At 46.1% G+C, this 23385-nt stretch overlaps 1 protein-coding gene and 2 long non-coding RNA genes across 10 annotated transcripts in view; 1 reads left to right on the top strand and 2 right to left on the bottom strand.

The window, feature by feature from the left end:
• The window catches only part of LOC132345893 (uncharacterized), a 47289-nt gene extending 39804 nt beyond the window's left edge, over positions 1-7485 (bottom strand). Inside the window, exon 1 of the long non-coding RNA XR_009495446.1 lies at positions 7398-7485. This is a non-coding gene — a long non-coding RNA (uncharacterized lncRNA). The remainder of the gene's footprint in view (positions 1-7397) is intronic.
• LOC132345892 (uncharacterized) lies at positions 2291-10882 on the top strand. Its single transcript, XR_009495445.1, has 3 exons — positions 2291-6113; positions 6518-7703; positions 7972-10882. It is a non-coding gene; the product is annotated as an uncharacterized lncRNA (long non-coding RNA).
• The window catches only part of PXYLP1 (2-phosphoxylose phosphatase 1), a 94672-nt gene continuing 81598 nt past the window's right edge, over positions 10312-23385 (bottom strand). For all 8 annotated transcript variants that reach the window (XM_059888972.1, XM_024996088.2, XM_059888973.1 and 5 more), the window contains 2 exons: positions 17766-17905; positions 10312-12670 (listed from right to left, as the gene is read on the bottom strand). In XM_059888972.1, coding sequence (XP_059744955.1) covers positions 11733-12670; positions 17766-17905 — 1078 coding nt within the window. In that variant the 3' untranslated portion in view covers positions 10312-11732. The remainder of the gene's footprint in view (positions 12671-17765; positions 17906-23385) is intronic.

Below are 23385 nucleotides of genomic sequence, written 5' to 3' on the forward strand. Positions count from 1 at the left end.
CTGCAGCCTCAAGAGACAGACATCTTGACTGCAACTGTAGGTGAGCGAAACCCAAAGTTAGAACCACCTACATAAGTTACTCCCAAACTTTTGACCCACAGAAAATAATAAATTTTCTTGTTTTAAATCACTATGTTTTGGAGTAACCTGTTATTCAACAACAGATATCTAATATACTGAGCTTTGCAGATCTTCCAAATGTTGACACACATTTCATTATTTGACATATTTTTGAAATCACACCCACTAACATCGTCAACACAGAGAAGGAAATGGCACCCCACTCCAGTACTCTTGCCTGGAAAATCCCATGGATGGAGGAGCCTGGAAGGCAGCAGTCCATGGGGTCGCTGAGGGTCGGACACAACCGAGCGACTTCACTTTCACTTTGCACTTTCATGCATTGGAGAAGGAAATGGCAACCCACTCCAGTGTTCTTGCCTGGAGAATCCCAGGGACGGGGGAGCCTGGTGGGCTGCCGTCTATGGGGTCGCACAGAGTCGGACACGACTGAAGTGACTTAGCAGCATCATCATCACCAAGCTCATCAGAAGAATCTTTTAAGCATGCAAAGCTGTCAAGATATTTACATGGTAGTATGGGTTTCCCTGGTAGCTCAGCTGGTAAAGAATCTCCCTGTAATGCAGGAGAGCCTGGTTCGATTCCTGGGTCAGGAAATTCCCCTGCAGAAAGGATAGGCTATCCACTCCAGTATTTTTGGGCTCGCCTGGTGGCTCAGATGGTAAAGAATCTGCCTGCAATGTGGGAGACCTGGGGTGGGAAGATCCCCTGGAGGAGGGCATGGCAACCCACTCCAATATTCTTTCTTGGAGAATCCCATGGACAGAGGAGCCTGGGGGACTACAGTCCATGGGATCACAAAGAGTCGGACACAACTGAGTGATTAAGCACAGCACAGCATGGGTTTCCCTAGTGGTTCAGATGGTAAAGAATCCACATATAATGCAGGAGACCTGAGTTCGATCCCTGGGTGGGGAAGATCCCCTGGACAAAGGAATGGCTACCTACTTCAGTATACATGCCTAGAGAATTCCAAGGCCAGAGGAAAGCCTGGAGAGGCTATAGTCCATGGGGTCACAGAGTCAGACATGACTGAGTGACTAAGCATGTGTGTGCACACATACACAAACACACTCGCACGGCAGTTATGTTTTTCAAATTCTAATTTTTGCTTGAAAGGCCACATTTTATCGTTGTCAACAATAATCTCAGTTGCTTCTCTTGAAATGACAACCTGACTTTTATCTTCTAGAAAATTTCTACTAAATATCCAAGTCCAAAAAAGATCACTGTTGTCCAGTCATTCAAGATAAGAGATGCTTTTTAAAAGAGAATCTAGTGCAGCTAGCAAATCAAACAAGCACAGAATTGCTTTTTGTTGAGCAAGTGACACTTATTACCACCTCCAGGGGAGGAGTCCCACTGCATGGAGGCTAGTAGTTGGTATAACAACATCTTCCACCAGAGTATCAGCCCGAGGGTGTCAACCTGCTCCATGGTTGTAGGTATTGGTGTTGCAAAAAGACACAATTCACAGAGGCAATGTGTGAACAATGCTTTACTCTTTACCAGTGAAGAGAAAGAGCAAGATCAGCTTCACTGATGACAGTCCCTATGGCCAGCAGATCTGTATGCACTCTTCTTGTGCTATAAGCAAAGGCCCCAATTCTCTCCCTGCTGCAAACAGATACAGCAGTAGGGTTGGTTGGGTGTCACATGATGCACACGGTTAAGCAGAACAAAGAAGTACACATCCAGTCCAGAATAGGAAAAGATATTCCCAAACAAAGGCACATGCCCAGCCCAGACTGTGAGAGCTCTTTATATCTTTGTAAGGAAATGTTCTGGGCCCAAAGCACATTCTTATACAACAGTACAGGGGTTGAAAGACTGAGCACGTAACTACCTTTCCTAACACTTTTTTCAAGATGAGCATAGTTATCTTCAGATGCAGCAGACTTGCTTTATTATAGTTCCCATTCTGTCACACAGAATAACAAAAGGACACATACTCCAGGCTCAGAATTGAGTAAAAGGAACACTTTTTTACAGCTTCATTAAGGACATTGTGTTAATAGAAGAAACAGGCCCCAAATGGAGTCACTTGTGCTAAGCCCCACGTCAGCAAACCAAGACTTAATACCTAACCTAACAGAAGTTTCAGCCTCTCCCTGGAATGTGACCTTTAGCCAGTCAGTGTAAATTTCATGAGCAGCAATGATGAGGTAATCCTGATAAACCCCTGTATTTCACCAAAGGAAGATGATCTTGCTTGAAACTCTGAAAAATGTGTTCATCTGCCTGTTTAAAGATACATATAGTTCTGTCTTTTGAGACCTCTCACCCCCTTTCACCTATACCCTAACCCTCCCATTTTGCTTCAGTAGCTGTCAGTCACTTAAATGTCCTACAGTTCCTTCTTAGTCCACTCTTTTCCTTCAATTTTCTTCTTTTCCTCCAAATGGTCCAGACCCTCTTTTTCATTCCAATCCTACCAGTTGCTCCCATTTCTAGCCAGGATGCTCTAAGTAGCTTCCCAGGAGCAAGATGAAAATAGGCAGCAGGGCCCAGATAAGGTGTTGCTGGGGTCTGAGGGAATGAAGCTGGGACTGGAGGGTCTGAGGAAGGGGGCTGACTTTGTACAGAATCCAAGCATTTAAGGATATGGGCTGGACCAGTCCTATATACCCATAGTGCTGGGGCCACTGGAAACATCTTGGGAACCGCAACAGCAGGTCAGGATCCACAAATTTCTCCCCTCCGTGCTACTGTCCACACCTGTCCCACAGTCCACAGCTTCGATTCCTGCAGCTACTGCTAGAAGAAGCAAAGTTGTAAGACCAACATGGGGAGCCCTGTGAGTTATGCCCTTTATGGCCAGGTCTTCACTTCTTCCCAGTGCAAGACAGGCAATGCAGCATTGGGAATAAGCTTTACCCAAGACCAAGACCATTGTAAGGACTGATGCTGAAGCTGAAACTCCAATACTTTGGCCACCTGATGCGAAGAACTGACTCCTTGGAAAAGACCCTGATGTTGCGAAAGATTGAAGGCAGGAGGAGAAGGGGGAGACAGGGGATGAGATGGTTGGATGGCATCACCGACTCGATGGACATGAGTTTGAGTAAGCTCTGGGAGTTAGTGATGGACAGGGAAGCCTGGCGCGCTACAGTTCATGGGGTCGCAAAGAGTCGGACACGACTGAGCGACAGAACTGAACTGAACCGAACTGAACTGAAGACCATCGAGCCATCGGCCTCTATTCCCAGGGACCGTCCAGAGGTGGGGACAGAGAACGCGGCGGTGGGAGTGTACGGCGGCTTTGGGCCTGGTCGTGCGCGCCAGAGGGAAAGCGGAATAATGCACTGAAAGGCTGTTGCCAGGTCCTTTCCCTCTGACGTCCCGGTTTCTGACTCACTGACGACCCCTGGAGGTAGACAATCCGTAAAACCTCTTCTACCCTCTCAGGCACCGACTCCACCGCCAAACTCGCCCTAACTTCCGCTTTCAGGCAAAGAGCACAATTCCGGGGTGGGGCCCCGCGAGGCCTTGTGGGAATGGAATATTGTCAGGAGGATTCTGGGAGTCGTAGTTCCTACTGGTCCTTATGCGCACGCGCATTTTCGTCTTCGCCTCCCTGGGCTTCTGATGCTCCGCCCGGCGGGAAAGAGACACGTGAGGTTGTGTGTGGCTGGCCTGTAACTTGCGCCGGCTCAGGCTTTGTCCTCTGGGGAGTCCTCTGGGGAGGGGTCCCCAAGTGAAACGTGACGGACGGACTTGGATCTTCTGTCAATTACAATTGCCAGTTGTAATCGGGCAGTTACAGCGGCAAGTGATAATCGCCGAGATGCAGGGTGTAGGAGTGCGTAAAGGCTGGGAGGACGAGGCATCAGAGCCAAAGCTTGGGGGTGCGGAATAGAACCAGGCCCAGCAGCGACGCATTTAAAAGAACGGGGCCTCGAGAGCGCAGAGTGCCCAGCGAGCAAGGCCGCGGTCGTGAAAGGACCCCGAGTCACACGGAGGAGATCTCGGGCGTTATCCCCTGACAGTATAAGTCTGTTGTGGATTTCGGTGGGGCGCGCTACCTACGCATCCTAACTTCAGAAAAATAGGGGCACTGTGGCTGCTGTCCGGAGGGGGCTCGAGGGAAGGGCATTGAAGACCGAGTAGTAGTGCAGGGGGAGGCGATGGGATCCGACGGTGGCAGTGGACTCGGGATGAGGGGGATGCGGGGTTCAAGGAGAGAGAGGAGTTGAGGATTCCCGCACTTCTCGTGTGGGCCTCCGGCCGGTCTGTAGATTGTCTCACTTAGTGAAATTCTTACCCAGAATCTGTTTCAACACCCCACCCACCCTCGCCAAAGACTTGAGGGGTCCAGGAGTGAGCACACAATGTACACTGACACAAAGAACATCCATGCACATAACCACAGGCTGTGTTATACTCACCCTTGTGAGCACACGGGTGTGTAAATAAACACATAGCTGCTCATAACCACATGCTCACAATACTCCCTACCCCAGACAAAGACCCTAGTAAATGTATCCTTCCTCTCAGCTCAAAGAGCCCTCTGCCCAGAGCTGAGGGTGCCCTGCAGGTTGGGCTGCATGTAACCTGCAAACCGAAAGGACACACGTTGATATCCTTGGGCTTCTCTCTGGAAACTTCATACACAGCATTTATCCTTCCACCCTACCACACCCATGCCCACTGTGACTCTCTAACCCTTCCTACCTTAATCTTCCCACCACCCTGGACTGATGTGAGAGAGAAATGGGGCTTGAATTTAGCTAAGGGTTTTTTCCTGTCTGAATGTGTTTGCTGAGGATCTTTCCAGAGCAATAGTCTGAAGATATTTGTGTGTGCTGGATTCTTTGGAGATTCCAATGAAAGCTGTGACCCCTCTTCCAAGATAACACACCTCTTTGTATCCACACTATCTGGAAACAAAATTTAAACCCACCAGGGAGCCCTGGTTAAGAACCTCTGTGCTGCTGCTGCTAAGTCGCTTCAGTCGTGTCTGACTCTGTGCGACCCCATAGACGGCAGCCCATCAGGCTCCCCGATCCCTGGGATTCTCCAGGCAAGAACACTGGAGTGGGGTGCCATTTCCTTCTCCAATGCATGAAAGTAAAAAGGGAAAGTGAAGTCGCTCAGTCGTGTCCGACTCTTAGCGACCCCATGGACTGCAGCCTACCAAGCTCTTCCATCCATGGGATTTTCCAGGCAAGAGTACTGGAGTGGGGTGCCATTGCCTTCTCTGAAGAACCTCTGTAGAGGTAGATAAGAAGGTCAGTTTCCTGGTTGTCCCCTCTGGAGTCTTCAGGTGGCTCTAGAGGGGAGAAGAGTGGGCCCCCGAGTTCAAAGAGGAATCAGAGTATGAGGAAGGAGCAGTCTCTCCTCCCACCCAACTGTTACCTCTAGTGATGGAGCCAGGCCCTCCGTCTTGCCACACCTCGGCTGGGCAGAGTCAGTCATAAACACTAAATGGTTAGTGGGAGAGTCAGCCAGGCAGGTAGTTCAAGCTTTGTTGTTGTTTAGTTGCTAAGTCGTGTCCGACTCTTTGTGACCCCATGGACTAGTATGCTGGGCCTCCCTGTCCCTTGCTATCTCCCTAAGTTTGCCCAAGTTCACGTCCATTGAATCCGTGATGCTATCCAACCACCTCATCCTCTGTTGCCCCCTTCTCCTTTTGCCTTCCATCTTTCCTAGCATCACGATCTTTTCCAGTAAGTTGGCTATTTGCATCAGGTGGCCAAAGTATGAAGCTGAAGCTCCAATACTTTGGCCACCTGATGCGAACAGTTTAAGCTTTCAGATGTTTAATTATTTAAGCTTAGTAGTTCAGTTAGAAAGACAGTAGGTTGGGACTTCCCTGGTGGTCCAGATGTTAAGAATCTGCCTGCCAATGCAAGGAACTGGAACACAATCCCTGGTCCAGGGAGATCCCACATGCTCCAGAGCAACGAAGCCTGTGTGCCTAGAGCCTTTGCTCTGCAACAAAAGAAGCCACCACAATGAGAAGCCCACATACCACAATGAAGAGTAGCCCCTAGAGAAAGCCTGTGCGCAGCAACAAAGACCCAGAGCAGGTAAAAAAAAAAAAAAAAATTAATAAGATTCCAAAAAAAAGACAGTAGGTCAATCAAATGATTTGTGACTTAGAAACTTAATCAGCCAACCAGCCAGTACTCAGGATTAATTTTTCAGATGGACAGTAGACCATCAGGATCCATCATTTAGAAGGTCAATTTAATGGTCTGTTTATCAGGGAGCCAGTTATGAGCCTGCCAAACAGCTGGTTCATCAGTTAGATAAAAGGGCATTTGGGGTGAGACTATATGGAGACAGAATGTCTCTTCTTGTTACATCTTGAAGACAGTGTAGGTAGGTGAAGAGAAGACTTGACTCCTAGGCCACAAGAGGGAGCTTCAGCTTGCTGGGAAAGAGGCCTCATCTGTGCATAGTAACTGGCTTCTCCGTTTACTATTTGCAGGGAAAAGAGGAAAAACTGCCGATCAAGGGGCAGGCCGAGTTGCCACTAGAGGGCAGTGTGGCATCCCTTCACTGGCACAAGCAGCTTTGCATTTGTGGGAGCCCCAGTCTCTGACCAGCTTCTGAAGAAAGGGTCCTGAAAGGATTTATCATTTGGGGAGTGCCTAACTAAGACACACTCGGCTCCATGCTGGAAGCAAGCAGCTAGCTGCCCACCAGAAGGACTTGCCTTTCCTGGGCCCTGGGGAGGAGGGAGGTTGGAGGATGCCTCACTGGTGGGCCCCAGGAACAGGGAGGGGTGCAGCTCCCTAAAGCAGAGGCACGGAGGGCAAGTAGTCCTCTGCTGAGATGCACATCACTTCCTGGGCTGCTTTGCCTTCAGTGCCTCTTGGGGCCACAGAGGGGCCAGACCCATGGCCTCAGCCTCCGGACTCCCATTCCTTTGCTGAACTTTGGTCAGCTGCCGCTTCTGCAGTGGATAGCAACTCTAACTCAAGCAGGAAGCTGGGGATTAGACAGAGATGATGAAGGAAACGAGGAAAGGATGAGCAATGAGCTTTATCTCCCTTGGGAAATCATTGAGATGTTTATGATAAGGTGTCACTTTGTGCTTTTTATCAAAGCACACATGCAGGACTCAGAAGAATTGAGTTATTTTTTTCCCCAAAGGTAAGTGCATGAGCCTGGGGAACTGTACCTCCCAGTTATGCCTAGAGCATAACACTGTGCCCCCAGGTGGCTTCCTGGCTTTAAAAAAAGGGCAGGGACATATTCTAGTTCTGGCTGGTTTTGGTAACTCAGCACAGTTAAAAGAAAGAGTAAGTGGGGGGCAGTAGTGGAGGCTTCATTGTGGGGATGACCCACGCTGCCCAGGGCTTTACCTGTACTCTTGTGGGAGGTGTCATCCCGGTTTACAGATGAGGAACCCGATGCCTGAGGCCTTATACCTGGGAAATGATACAGAACTGGTCTTGAACTCTATGTGGCTCGATGGTAAAGAATCCACCTGCCAACGCAGCAGACGTAGGTTCATTCTCTGGGTCAAGAAGATCCCCTGGAGGAGGAAATGGCAACTCACTTCAGTATTCTTGCCTGGGAAATCCCATGGACAGAGGAGTCTGATGGGCTACAGTCCATGGAGTCACAAAGAATCGGACACGACTGAGCAACTGAGCACGCACGTACAGGTAAGGGGACACAGGCAGGAAAGGGAGGGTGAAGGGCTGGAGGTTGCTAGGTCCTGGGGAAGTTTCTAGGGGGGCTCTGTTTTAATTTCATTCAGTTTTAATGAAAAAATTAAAATATGTCTCACTAATTGTCTTATGCCAGTTCAGACGAACCACATCTCATTTATGGTAGCTTTCCATGGCCAGTGTCTACCATATGAACACACAGCTCTAAATATCACCATTTGAAGATCAGTGTGGTTATCTTTGATTAAAATGTTTACTTTAGGGTTTCTCTGGTGGCTCAGTGGTAAAGAATCCGCCTGCCAATGCAGGAGACATGGGTTTGATCCCTGATCTGAGAAGATTCCACGTGCCATGGGGCAACCAAGCCCGTGTGCTACAACTATTGAGCCTGTGCTGTAGAGCCTGGGAACTGCAGCTACTGAGTCCATATGCCACAACTACTGAACCCAAGTGCTCTGGAGCCCGTGCTCTGCAAACAGAGAGGCCACCGAAATGAGAAGCCTGCACACTGCAATGAGAGAGGAGCCCACGCAGCAACAAAGATCTAGCAAATAAATAATCAAATTATTTTTTAAAATGTCTACTTTGGATAGTCAGGAAAAGCTGGATATGCATCCTGAGTCAACACAATGATACAATTGCTATTCAGTCCTGCCAACTACTTTCAAAGCTGGTCGTTTTTTTGTGGAAAGATTAAATTGATAAACTCAGTCAGTTGACTGATGATTTTATAAAGCTACCTGGCTGTCAAAATGCCAAAATGTTTGTGTCAGGAATACTATATAAATATTCTTTTAGTAAAATCTCAAAAGAAAAAAGGGAATTACTTTAAAAATATTAAAAAGTATGTCTCATCTATATCATGAAATCATGAAATATTTTCTATGGCTATAAAAGAGCTGTCTTTCCTTCCTTCTCTTTCTTTCTTTCCCCCACCTCTCCTCTCAATATGGAAATCTTTAAGACATTCTGTTAAGGGAAACAACGAGAAATATGTCTAAGACATACTGTTAAAGGAAACAAAATATATTTTGAAGGAAGGAAGTCACAGGACAATATAAGTTGAATAATCTTGTTCCTATTTAAAAATTATACATATATCTGTATCTGCAAGTTAAATTTCTGGAAGAATACTTTTCAAGCAGCTCATCGTGTTCCCTCTGGAGGTAGGATTAGAGAACTCCTTTGAAGTTGTTTTCAGTATTGTTTGACTGTTTCCCCATGTGCATGTATTAATTTTAATCATGAAAACAACAAAGCTGGTTATGCAGTGTGCACACCCACACTTGCCGTAATCTAAGTCATTGAGACCATTGCCCTGAAACCAAGGACAAACTCCAGCACCCTCAGCTGGGTGCTCAGTGTTTGTTTATAGAAATGAAATGTGTCAGAACTAGATACTGAGGAGGATAGTTTAATGCCATGCATACCCAATGTCTCGGAGAAGGCAATGGCACCCCACTCCAGTACTCTTGCCTGGAAAATCCCATGGACAGAGGAGCCTGGTAGGCTGCAGTCCATGGAGTCGCTGAGGGTCGGACACAACTGAGTGACTTCACTTTCACTTTTCACTTTCATGCATTGGAGAAGGAAATGGCAACTCACTCCAGTGTTCTTGCTTGGAGAATCCCAGGGACGGGGGAGCCTGGTGGGCTGCCGTCTATGGGGTCACACAGAGTCGGACACGACTGAAGCGACTTACCAGCAGCAGCAGCAGCAGCATACCCAGTGTCTTAGGAGGCAAAACCTCTGCACTTTTAATATGGGCTCTTATGCAAAATATCCACCTTTACCAAAACAGATGTTGCAAAATTGATTTTTAAAATATCTCCTGATTCACCTTTACTTTAAAATCTTCAAGCTGTGTTTACCAGTTCTGATTTAGATAGATTGCGAGTGGGAGCAAAAAAAAAAAAAAAACTTGCATAGGCTTTAAATATTCAAAAGACAACACACAGCAAGGAGATCAAACCAGTCAATTCTAAAGGAAATCAACCCTGAGTATTTATTGAAGGACTGATGCTGAAGCTGAAGCTCCAGTACTTTGGCTATCTGATAAGAGCCGACTTATTGGAAAAGACCCTGATGCTGAGAAAGATTGAGTGGAGGGGGAGAAGGAGACGACAGAGGATGAGATGGTTGCATGGCATCACCAACTCCAGGGACATGAGTTTGAGCAAACTCTGGGAGATAGTGAAGGACAGGGAAGCCTGGCATGCTGCAGTCCATGGGGTCACAAGGAGTTGAACACGACTTACTGACTGGACAACAACACACAATTTTCAGCAATAAAAGAAGACTTTGAGATAAACTGTCACCCAGTCCAGGGCCACCAGCTGTGACACACCCTTGACCACCAAGTCCTGATGCTCCTGTCAGAGAAGGAAGCTGTAGCCCCTCTGTGGCCCAGGGCAGGACTCTGTCCCTTCCGGTCACCCTAGCAGGCCCAGCTTGGCCCGTTGCTAGTCACACTGGCCTCCCTTCCCCATGTGTACTGTAGAGTTTTCTAATTTAAAATGCTTTTATTTAAGATAAAACAATTAAAACTCACTTGAAAAGAAACAGTGACTTATAGGTACAAACCATGAGTTACATGTATGAGTATTCTTCAAAAATTTATTAATAGAAACAGATGTATTCAAATGAAACACTGGACAAAAACAGACAAAAAAGGCTGGAATGGCAACGACATTGGAGAATCTCACTTTACATTTCTTTGCACAGAACTAGCACCATTTTAGGCAGAAATCACAGATTTAATTATAATTGCTTCTAATATATAAAATACCTTATAAAGATTATTTAACTATCTAGTAACAAAGTTCTTCCAAAAACTTATTTAAAAATCAATTTGAATTTACCATTTGAAACTGACGAAAATGGTTTAAAAATTGATCCAATTCTACTGCTTGTCAAAGGGAATGAGCCATCATTAGTTTTATTGGGAGAAAGTGCCTGAATTCAGCTTCTAGTTCCCTTCTAACCACCAAGCAGACACAGTAAATTGAATATTTCATAGGAATAAGAGCACATCTAAAACTGGTCTTAGAAAATATTTTCCTAGACTATAAAAATACTAAATGGAATACAAAAATTTCAGCATGTACAGCAAACAGACTACAGCAGACAAATATCGAAGACATACTCAAAACTATCTTATACCACAATCATCATGAACATCAAGTATTATTCTAGTAATTTTTTTATGATTCATTCTGATTCAATGTTTGTTTCCCCCTCAAGTTTTGTTATAATGTCAGATACAGACCAGATTCTGTGTTTCTAGCAGAAGTTACTGGAGGCACCACTGAATAATTCTGGGTATTCAACTGGTTCTCTCAAAAAGTGCTGAACGTGCAATTGTAGTGCAGCCTGGTTCTTAGAATGGGGGTCAGTAAACCACAGCCCTCAGGCCACAGCTGGCCCACTGCCTCTTTTGTGTGGCCTGTGACAGCCATGCTTAACTCATCCATGGGTCATCTGTGGTTGCTTTCATGTTACAAGAGCAGCGTCGAGCTGCTGTGACAGGCGCTATAGGTGGCCTTTTGGTCCAGAGTCTATAATATTTACTATCTGGCCCTTTATGGAAAAAGTTTGCCCACCCGTTTTAAATGAATCACTTCAGGAAACCATTCACTGAACAAGGACAAGGTGAGGTTGTCCCAGATGAAGAGGAGCTTTGGCTGAAGTTTGCTGATTCCATCACACAGTACCAAGGCAGATCTAAAGAATACACATTTGAAATGGCAGCTTTGGGCACTGAAATATTATTCTGGCATCAAGTAAAGTCTCGCTGGAATAAAGTACCTTCCTTTCTCTGTGAACTGACCACTGTGTCTCAAGTTACTCACGTACCCAATTACAGTAACATACTCCCTGTTCAACCCCAAATCCACATGGGCCCCAAGCATGATTTCTGGCCTTTAAAAACCACCTTGTAACTTAAGCAGCCAACAGAACTAGAAGTGGACCTTCCCATCCTTTTGAATTGGCATAGATTCTCAGCGCTGCATCGTGTACCTTTTAGAACCCTTCCCTGTGACATGCTTCATAATAATTGGTACTACCACCACCCAGGGCCACAAACATGTCCTTTTTGATGAAGCGGACTAAATTTTCGAGGGGACACATGGGCTTGGGAGACCGCCTGTGGTGGTCCTGGCAGAATGAAGTGTAGAACGTGATGTCAACACCGTCATAGAGGATCCGGATGGAGTGCTCCCGGGGTTTCTCCCTGTCCTGCCAGAGCTCAAAGACCAACCTGGCCGCAAACCGTGGGAATCTGGCTCCCGTAAGGCCCAAGGCACTGAGAATCGGGGCCAGAGTCACGTCATGAGCAGAGTAGAGGGTGAAGAGCGCCTCCTTCTTGCCCTCTGCTGTGTGCTGCATGCGGCTGACAGTTTGGTTCAGGATGGGGTGGGCACCCAGGAGCGCGTACCCCAGGTACAGCTTCTTCTCCTGCCTCTCTCTCTCATCCTCTATCTGATGCGTCTTGATCACCTTGAAGTGGTCCATGGTGATACAGCCATTCTTGGTGCAGGGGAAGCTGACGTTGTGGCAGAAGAGGCAGAGCAGGGAGTCTATGGGGTTGGCAGCCCGGAGCTGCTTGGTGGGGATGTCCACGATCCGGGCCATCTCCTCGTAGGTCCTTTCCAGCTGCCTGTTATTCAAACGTAATAGGTACTGCCGACGCTGCTCCTTCTCCAGGTACTGGTTCCTCAGTGGGCAATAGCAGTTCCCAGAGCAGAACAGAGCACTGGGCTGGTGCCTGAAATAAACCTTCTTCCAGTCAAAATCTGGCAGAAAGCCATAGAGCAGAGCCAGCCCGCTCTGCAGCGTCCGGCTCTTGCCAGTGGTCTCTAAGTGAAGCTGCTCTGCAGCCCAGTCACTCGGCAGGAGCTTGTGTTTCTTCAAGTAGATGTCCCTCAGCAGCTGGCCATTCTGCAGGTGCTGCACGACCCCTGAAACACAAGAGTGCCACACGCTTGCCTCACTACCAGCTCAGTGAAAGGGACAGCCAGGGGAGTTGAGGCGCGCCCAATGCTGGAAGGCTTCAGACACTGTATGGTTACATCCTCGAGCCTGGCCTCCACTGCAAGGGACCCTCCAGAAGGGGCTCCCACCAGCATGTTGAAGGGGATTACGCACAAAGGGATGAGCAGAGTGGGGCCCTGTCCTCTGGACCCACACCTTTCCAGGGAGTACAGGGACCATCTGTCTGCCTCAGTCCCTCCTCTGGAGGAGGGTTGTGACTGGTGGGGCTTAGAGGTAAGACCAGCCTGCTGGGGGAGGTGCGGGAGGTAACAGAGCCTAAGGAGAGCTTTCTCCCTCTTGCCCAGGGACAAATCTCCTCAGAGTGCCTGGGAGCTCACAGAAATCAGCCAGGCAAGGAGAACAAGTCAAATCCTGGCTGCCCAGTTCCCTTCTTCACGCCATACTCCCTATTCTCCCAGCCCAAGGCTCTCTGCTCACCTTCTGGGTCCATTCTGCCCAGTCCTGCCCTTTACCTGCCCATGAGCAAGGATACTCTCCCTGCACAGATATGGAATGATCTCCCAGGTACCTAGATGGAATATTTGGGGGAAAAAAAGAGAGAAAATTGCTGAACAGCGTGTTTACTATGCTCCTTTTAAATTAAAATGGGGAAAATAAGAACGTTATGTAAGCAGCTGCCTGTGTTTTGTATAAAGAAACCTTGGAAAGGCACACGATGGTTATCTGGGGGTGACAGGGGCACAGAAATGGGGGGTGGTGATAGAACGTGGGTAGCAGCATGAATTTTAAGTTTCTCTTTAGTAGTTACAGTTTTGAACTACACACAGGAACTATGCCACAGTACAGTTAAAAAGAAAAACAAAAACAAACACTGAAAAAGCCTTATCTTCAAGTAGGAGAAGGCAATCCAAGATAAGAGCAAGCTCACTCTCCAGCCAACAGGATGTTGGGATGGCCTTTCAGTGTGAGATCGCAGTTCCCTGAGTGTAAACCATGGGCAGGCCCTGTGACCAGTGATGCCACTTATTCAGATGCCCGACTGGTCTGAAAAGCCCAACCAAAAAGATAAGACAACTTCAGGCTGAAATGTGTGGGACAGAGTGAACAGTGTTGGCCCAGGAAGGGGAACAGCTCAGGGGGAAAAAAATAACATGAAGGCTATCTAGATCCTACTCCGAATGAAGAGTATTGAGAGCAGAGTCCCCTCAGAGATCTGGGCTGGGACAGGTCTTAGCATTTCCAAATGACTTGCACAGAGGGGCCAACACCCAGAATCTGTGTCTGGCCCCCAGTTTCTTCTGGGCCTACCCTGCATTCTGAGGCCACCTATGAAAGGCCACCAGACCTTTCTCCTTTATTCCTCACAAAAAAAAAACAACAAAGAAAGCAGAAGGAAACTGAGGCCCAAGCCATTCACAGTTAAGATGTGGCTGAGCCAGAGCTTCAGCTCCCATGTGGGCCCAACCTGTGCTCTTAGTCCCGGCTCACATCACCTTCTCCCTACATGTTCATGCCGAAATATTACCCATTCAGGGTGTCTCCTTCTCTCCAAACACAACTTGCATCTTCACAACCCGGCTCCTGTCCTTCCCTTTCTCTTCCCAGTGAAATCCTCATCCTGACTCCAATACTATAACTCCTTTTCTGTCCTTCTCTTTCTCCCCCAGGTGGAATTAACCATTCCCTCCTGTTCACACAGGCTGCTGGACTTCTGAGGCATTCGCTGCATTTGCTGAGCCTAGCATGTGCTAGAACTGTACTCAGCGCTTTACACACACTGTCAAATGCAACTGGCCACCAGCTCTGTCGGGAATATGTTACATGCCCCACTTCATAGGTCTGTCTACTCCAAAGCCTGTGTTTATTCTGTAAGAACCTGCAGCTGGCAGCAGCACCCTCAGGGGCCTCCATGCCGTGCCATCCAGTCGCCCTCCTGCCCTACACACGGCAGCTGCTAAAGCACCTGGGACAGAGTAGACACTAATGACCAACTGCATCTTACATGGTTCCTGTGAGGTCCCCAAAGTGTGTCACTTATAAATGATTATTCCAACAGCGATGCAAAATTTCAAATAGATAAAAATGACCATTAAAAGAGACCAAGGGAATAGGAGCAAACTACCACAAATAAGATTTCTAGGGCAAGGCTAATTTGAAAAACACTGATGATAATAGGTCAATTGGAAAGAAAGATGGGAATGAGTAAACTACTTGATGCGATTACCCTGACCTCCCAGCCAGCTGATGGACACTGACCCTCAAGGACGCCATCAGATTCTCTCAAGAACGTGACCGTGTAAGTTCATCTCTACATGTGGCCAGGACTGTCTCCATTGACAGACACACAGCAAAACCATAGCAGCAGAGACAGACAGCTTTTTTATCGCTGGGACCAGTCTCTGGAGGCCTAGTCATATTCTTGCCCTTAGAGTCTGTGAGTCATCCTCAGTCTTTATAATAAATGTCCTTTTTTTTCTTTTTGGCTTGAGTTGGTTTCTGTTACTCACCACCAGTGGTTCTCAGCAAGCACAGTTCTGCCCTCAGGGAGGGTTAGGGTTGTCATGGTAACATGGGGAGGAACATTGCTGACCCCTTGTGGGTGGGGGCCAAGGGCTGGACAGTCTTCACGAGGAACTGTTCTCTGTTCTGAATAACTTTTGAATGTACAAGATATTCCCATATGTGAAAATCCTTCAAGTTTTAATACTTTAATCCTTGAAGTTTTAATACTTCAATTTCAAAACTGTTTTTTTGTGTCTACAGACATAAAACCATTTTTGCATAACATCAACATCTACTGAATTTTCCAGAAATAAATTAAGGGACATCTGTCTTTTGTCTTGATCACATTTGTCAAATAAATCATGTCCTGATATACGGGGTATTAAGAGTCATCAATGTACGGGGTATTAAGTGTCATCAATGTACATCCTTTGATCAGTCTGCATTTGCAGCTGTCACCACACCCATCTACACTTACGTGCAAGCAATTGATTACTTCATTCTCTTTTCTAACAAAGGTGTGATCAAACATTTATAGTGAGATATATACAATTACATAATAAAATCATTTCCTTTTGTTTGTACTTCATATTACAGGTAGGATACCTGATATAACTGTTTTGTAAAATTATGTATATAGAACGGTTATATTTGAATTTCACTTTGGGATAGTTCAGAGAGCACCACAAAATACTTGTTAATAAAAGGGGGCTCTGGTTCTGGTAGGAGAAGGACTCCTCTATTTTTATTTGTTTTTAAAATATTTATTCATTTGGCTGCTCCAGGTCTTAGATGCAGCATACAAGATCTTCAGTTGTGGCATGTGGGATAGAGTTCCCGGTTCAGGGACTGAACCCGGGCCCCCTGCATTGGGAGCACAGGGTCTTAGCCATGGACCGCAAGGGAAATCCCAGGACTCCTGCTTTAAACTAATGCAGAGCTTGCACATGTGGAACTAATTAGCAAAAGCTTTTGACAAAACTCCTTGTGCAAGGCTAGTCCTCCAGAGCCTTCATCTTGCCCCACTTGGTCATTTACCATCATTCTCCCCAATAATAATAGTTTTCAAAACATGGGGAAACCAATGGGGTTTGATGGACCTTCTTTCCATCAAAGCTGAGGTCCTAAGATGCTGGTGGATCAAGAAACAAAATATGGTCATCCTGATTCCTCCAGAAAGACCAGTGACCACACAAAGGTCCTCTGAGGTCTCAGACTGAAGACAGGAAGCTGGAACCTCTCGGGGGCACCAGTTCTTTCTCGTGCCAACCCACAGTTAACTCACCAACCTATGCTGACAGTGTACTGGCTGCACAGTAGTATGAGCAGGGCCGCAGAGGAAGAGATGGCTTTTGTGAGGAACACACTTGCAGGCTCCATGTGTGGTGGGGCTCTACCATATGCATGTCCCTCAGATCTGGGCACTAAAACCTTTTAGCTGTTTCGTCTTAAGTATCTAAGAATATGGGACTGGTTACATACATCATGGCCTATCCATAGTGGAAGAATATGCAGCTATCAGAAACTATGTTGTTGATGAACACATATTGGTAGGGAAAGATTATCACAATACATTATTAAGTGAAAAAGTGGGCTACAAAATAGTGCTGAGGAAGATACAACCTGTGAGAATGAGTGTGTGTGTGTGTGTGTGTGCATACCCATGACTGCATACAGATATTAACACTGCTGCTGCTGCTGCTGCTAAGTCACTTCAGTCGTGTCCGACTCTGTGCGACCCCATAGACGGCAGCCCACCAGGCTCCCCTGTCCCTGGGATTCTCCAGGTAAGAACACTGGAGTGGGTTGCCATTTCCTTCTCCAATGCATGAAAGTGAAAAGTGAAAGTGAAGTTGCTCAGTCGTATCCGACTCTTAGTGACCCCATGGACTACAAGCTACCAGGTGCCTCCATCCATGGGATTTTCCAGGCAAAAGTACTGGAGTGGGTTGCCATTGCCTTCTCCAGATATTAACACTAATGGTTATTAATTTCTTTGGTGAGATTATGAGTGCTTTAGATTCGTCTTCCTTTTGCCTAATTGTCATTCCTACTTTCTCTTCCATGAATATATATATTTTTAATAATAAGAGAAAAGGCTATTTTTAATATTTAGAAATCAGATGGGACTTCCCTGGTTGGAGCAGTGGATAGGAATCCACCTACCAAAGCAGGGGACATAGGTTTGATCCTTGTTTGATCTGGGAAGATCCCACATGCCTTAGATCAACTAAGCCTGTGCTCCACAACTACTGAGCCCACATGTGAGAAAAGTCACTGAAATGAGAAGCCAGTGCAGTGCAATGAAGAGTAGCCCCCACGTGTTGCAACTAGAGAAAGCCTGCACACAGCAGTGAAGACCCAGTGCGACCAAAAATAATAAATATATTTTTAAAAAGCAATGTTTAATGAGATACCTTGGTGAGCTCACAGCCGCTTCAGGTCCTAGTGCTGACTCACCCTCGCGCCCACAGCGTCTCACCCGAGGCCCCGCTGCTTGCGTCTACCACACACAGGAGTGGGTGGAAGAGTAAGTGGAAGAATGGTCGATGTACTGACCTGTCTGCGTGAGCTCTCCCATCTCACACAGCTGGTGACTGGAGTAAAGAGGCAGCGAGTGCAAGGGGCTTTCGAAAGCGGCTCCAGGTCCTTTTGACATGTGATTCACAAAAGCCTCCAGTTTAGAGTGATACGGCTTCCTAAAGAAACAACAGAGTTGGCGGTCAACGTGCTCTGAAAAAGTCCACAACGATTTCACCTGCAACAAGCAGTATCCCAAGTGAGCCATGCCCTTTCTCACCCGCAATAATAGTACATTCCCAGCTCACGATTACTCGCCTGCTGACACCTACATATAAACCCCCGACTCAGTAAGGCCAGCCTGAGCCCCTGCCATCTCCGAGTGCCCATCTTCTCAAGCCCTGTGGGGGTTAGTGCTGACCTCACGCACTCTGTTCCCCAGCCCGCACCACTCCTGTCTCCCTCTCCAGGAGGCCACTGACCTTACCGGGCAGCCAAGCCTAGGTTGGGGGTCGTCCTCGATTTCTCCTTCCCCTGCCCTTGCCCATGTGCCGTCCTGGGCTGCTCTGCTCCTCTCTCCTATCCCTGCATCCCTGAGTAGGTTTTGGCTCCGTTCCAAGGAGCCTCATGCGCCCATTAGCCTACTCTGGCCCTGCCTGACTCTGAGGCCCAGGGCTCCCCAGTGCTGTTCTCTGGCCACACATAGCATCTGCCTTCTGTACCCCACACTTGTTCTTGCACCCTTCCAAGACTTTCCACATGCTGCCTCTTCCTCCTAGAAAAGGCCACCCAACTTTCACTGGGGTAACCTTTAATCCTTAACTTACATGACCTCTGGAAAATCTCTTGTGAAGAAAATTAACTGATCAGGATAACCCATATCTCTACAGCTCACTATGCATTTTGCACATATGGTATCTCACTGCATGTGGGGTGATAATGAAGAGTGGGAAAAAAACAGGTTATGTATGAGATCTTATGAAATTTATATTATTTATATTTCTGCCATGAAGTCACACGTGGTAAATCAAGATTTATCAGTCTAATCACAAATACACAATTTCCCTGAATAATGAAATTACCTATGAATATATACATACATTTTCTCTGAATAATGAGATGATCTATGAATATACACACCTTTCCCTTGAATAATGAAATGGCCTATGACTGTTTATACATTGTCCAGCTAAACAGAGGTGGACAGATAGAGTAGTTCCCAACTAAACTAAAGCAGCATGAAAAGAAGCAAAGATAAATTGTTTAATGGCAGACCCCTGCTGTCTGAAAACCTAATTAACTTTGGCAATGCTTTTACAATGGCTGCAAAAATGGGTTTATTATCTTTCGAAAACATAAAGCTAAAAAAAAAAAACCATTACAAAAATATGTTTTAGAGAATGCTAATTCTGACATATAGTATATAGTCTAATAAATCACCCTGTATTGCTACAAGACATTATGGCTTTCCATAAAAACAGAGGATGTTATTTTCCCTGAGGCTGAAACACATATATATTTGCAAACTGGGAAATAAAATGTCCAGACTGATAATGAGGCTGCCGAAACGAATCCACATAAACAAAGGCTATCTATCAACAGGAGTCAGATATTCTGCTCCAGGCCATTATTTCAGGTTGGTGATGTCTGAGGATCCAAGAAAGCTTTGCTACCAATTTTAGAAATGAAATTTCCCCACTCAAAGTGTTTGCTGGGAGGTCCCAGGTTTTCAGGGAATCTGATTGCTTAATGATGCTTTAATATCTAACTGTATTCATGGAAACCTGTTTCTGATATGGAAAAATGACAATTCATGGAAGAAAAACTTTACTTATGGATAATATAACAAAAGACTGAGTCTTTTAATCAGGAAGAGGACCAGGTAACCTGAGTCCTTGGGCCTGTCCTGGATCTGAATGATCAGGTCCTGAGGCAGGAGATATATGGGCCCCAGACTGAGCGGCTGTAATCTGTCTCCTGAAGACAGATATTTCAAGATAAAGATAAAGCAGGAGCAAGAGGAAGCGGAGTCCTGCTTGGATAAACGATAAAGAGACCACATATTTCTCTTTCTTGAGGTCAGAGACCCCCAAACTATGCATGCAAAGAACGGATCCTTAGGAGAGGGGGTGCTAGACCATAATATGTTCTGTCAACTTCCCTGAGACCTCTGCACTGGAATCTATCCTGGCTAAAAGATGCACGTGCACACACGGGAGGGCCTTTAGCCAGACCAATTATGGACTTAAAGCCAGACAAAGCAAGATGACCGGCCAGAGGAAACCCGGAAGAACTGCCTCCAAAAGCACAGGACTCTCTCTCTGAGCCAGCCCATGCTTCCTCTGCACATATATGCTCTCTTAATAAACATTTTAGTTATCTCACTACTTTTCATCTCTTTGCTGAATTCTTTCTTCAAAGCAGACAAGAACTAGGGAGCACAGCAGCCTAGGTTCAAACCCTGGTAGGGGAACTGAGATTCCTGCTTCAAGCCATCACAGCTGAGGCCGCCCCACAGCCTCCCAAGATCAGTTCTTCCCACCTCATATACTGCTCCACACCTGGAGTGAGAGGGTCCCTAGCACACAGTAGATACCTCAAAAACACATGTAAATGAATTCAACTGGGAAGTGCCCCACACTTAGATGCTTCAAGAAAAGTCCAAGCTTTCTATAATCTGTAGCAATGAATATAGAAAGTTCCCATGGTTTATTAAAATATCCAGATTTCAATGGAAATATTAAAAATAAAGGCAGTCGTAAGTGAGCCTTACTTATATGACAGACTCTCTTTGGTCAAATTTCAGTCTCCTCTGAACTCTCTTCCCAACCAGGCCTTGATCTTTGGATTTATACCTGTCTTTGCATTGCCCATTTGTAGCAAAAATCCTGCTAAAGTCAGTTTAGCCAGAATCTTGCACTCTTTTTTTTTGCTGTGCTGGGTGTTCGTTGCTATGCAGGCTTTTCTCTAGTTACAGTGTGGGGCTTCTCTTTAAGGTGACTTCTCTTGTTGCAGAGCACAGGCTCCAGGTACATAGGCTCAGTAGTTGTGGTGCATGGGCTTAGTTGCCCCGAGGCATGTGGGATCTTAGTTCCCTGATCAGGGATCAAACCCATGTCTCCTGTATCAGCGGGTGGATTCTTTACCAGTGGACCACTAGGGAAGCCCAGAATCTCCCACTCTTGGTATCTGATCACCCTTGATACCTGATCAAATTCCTCAACCCCAGTTATATCTGATCACCTGGGTCTGCTTTCACAGGAATCCTGTGGAGTTAGTTAACTGGAACCCCTTCACCCTGATGTGTCCTCCTAGTAACTCTCCCTCCCCTGACCCCCACCCTGCTCCTTGGCTAAAAAGCCCCCCTTGTCTATGCTCTATCTGGAACTGAGCTCAGTTCTATCCCTATTGTATAAACTCCTCAATAAGATCTGTTTTTAATGCTTTATCTGCTCTTCAGCTCTGGTTTTTCTTTAACAGTTAGATACTAAAAACCATTCTCTGCTTCTTGGGAACTTGGTTAGATCCCATTTTTGAGATCCTAGCGGTTAAGTAGAGTCACATGACTAAGTATTTACCAGTGGAATGGAAGGATGTATGCCAATCTGTGTTTAGGCTTTCAGATCATGGGTGTGCCCCCTTCACACTCTCTTCCTTCCCTCTGGCCACGATTCAGGCACTCCTGCAACCCAGGTTCAGTCAAGTACACGTGCCCAGGGCAGCAATGCAGGTTCAGTCAAGTTCACCTCCCTAGGGCATGGCGGGAGCAACAACCTGGAAGGAACCTGGGGCCCTGAATGATCAAGGAAAATTACACAACCTAGAATACTCATCTCAGACCTTCATGCAAGAGATAAACTTCTGTTATTTAAGGCAAGGCATTCCTGGCTCCCCGTTTTATTTTTTACAGTAAGTCCCCTACATACGAATGAGTTCTAGTTTGATAGCACATTCATAAGCCCAACAGTTAGCCTAAGAAGTCAACTAACACAATCAGCTATAGAGTCGTGTACTGTAATAGGTTCATAATACTTTTCACACAAATAATACATAAAAACAAATGCAAAAAATAAAGACTTTTACTCTTACCATACAGTACCTTGAAAAGTAAGATAAGTACCAGCTACATCACCACAGCTTTTACTCTTGATTCCAGACATCCTGGGCTTGAAATAAAGCTACTGAACTACTGTGCTCTATATAGCAAAGTACACAAAAGCACAACTTGTATAGGTTGCACACACATGACAATGTACGGCAGACACGTGAACGAACTTACATGACTGGACATGCGAACACATGTTCACGTCTTCGAAAATTCGAAACTTAAAGGTTCATATGTAGAGGGCTGCCTGTATTTTTATTTTTTGGCCATGCTACACAGCTTGCAGGACCTTAGTTATCTGACCAGGGACCGAACCTGGGCCCATGGCAGTGAAAGCACTGAGTCCTAACCACTGGCCCATCGGAGAATTCTCCTTGGTTCTCCTTATTACAACAGCATGCACAGAAATGACTGTATCTGTGATGAGGAATTTTTCTTCAGGAAATACCCATGTTATTGTATTCTCATTGGAAATCTACTTTCACATTGAAAACAGAAAGAGCCAGCAGTGCTACCATCTTAAGCCTTCAAACTATTTGCTTCAGAGTTCTTACTTACATTTTATATACATTTTCACGCCTATTTATTACACAAAGCTCTAGACAGAAGCCCTGAGGCTAATCCACACACATATAAGAAAATGTATTGTGCTTTAGCCATCATTTGAGCAATTATTGAGTTCTGCACAGACTAGTAAGACAAGCAGAGAGAGGTATAAGACCAGTGACACTGTTTATTCAAAAAAGCAATTCAAAAAAGCTTGCATGGCTGGAAACCAGAACAAGTTCATGCCACAGATTTTTACAGTTTATGCCAATTAAAGAATTTATTATTTTATAGTATTAATAAAGTAAAATGCTAAAAAGATAAACAATATACTTTTCTCAGTCTTTGGTTTTCTGGGCCTTTTTGCTCTACTTGATGTGATTACCCTCCCCACTCCCCCTTCCTGAAACTCTCCTTCCTCAGCTCTTATAACATCACTCTCTTACCTTCTTCCTGTTTGCAACTTCTCTATCTCCTTCAGGGACCCTTCTTTCTCTCTGTGCTATAATTGGCTGGTGCTCTCAGGGCTCTGTTTTTGGCCCATTCCTCACCCCACAGGCTCTGTGTGTGATACCATTCAAGCCCACAGCTTCAGCTACCGTTTATATGCTAACCTCTCAAATCGACCTCCACCTCCCTGCAGGACAATGTTCCTGAGCCCCACAACTACTCATGAAGAGGCAGCTTCCACTATAAAGACTCTGAGAGTCACGGGAGGTGTCCTTGTAAAGGGAAACATTGGGGTGTCTGGCCCCTGCTGTTTCAGCTCAGTGCACCCCCACCTGCCAGCCCAGAAGTCTCCTGCACCAGATGGGAGTAAAGGGTGCACTTCAGAATGCTCTGCCTCAGAGGAGGCTATAAAATTAGTAATTCGTGAAGATGAACTGGCACCTGGGAACGAAGCAGGCCCAGCTGGTGACCCAGATCCACAGTCCCAGGGGACAAAGAGTCCCAGAGTGGGTCCCCTTTGCTGGAACACCTCCTCACTCTTACGCTAAATGTGTGTTT

The sequence above is a fragment of the Bos taurus genome, chromosome 1, assembly GCF_002263795.3.
Source record: "Bos taurus isolate L1 Dominette 01449 registration number 42190680 breed Hereford chromosome 1, ARS-UCD2.0, whole genome shotgun sequence".
In the NCBI taxonomy this organism is placed as follows: Eukaryota; Metazoa; Chordata; class Mammalia; order Artiodactyla; family Bovidae; genus Bos; species Bos taurus.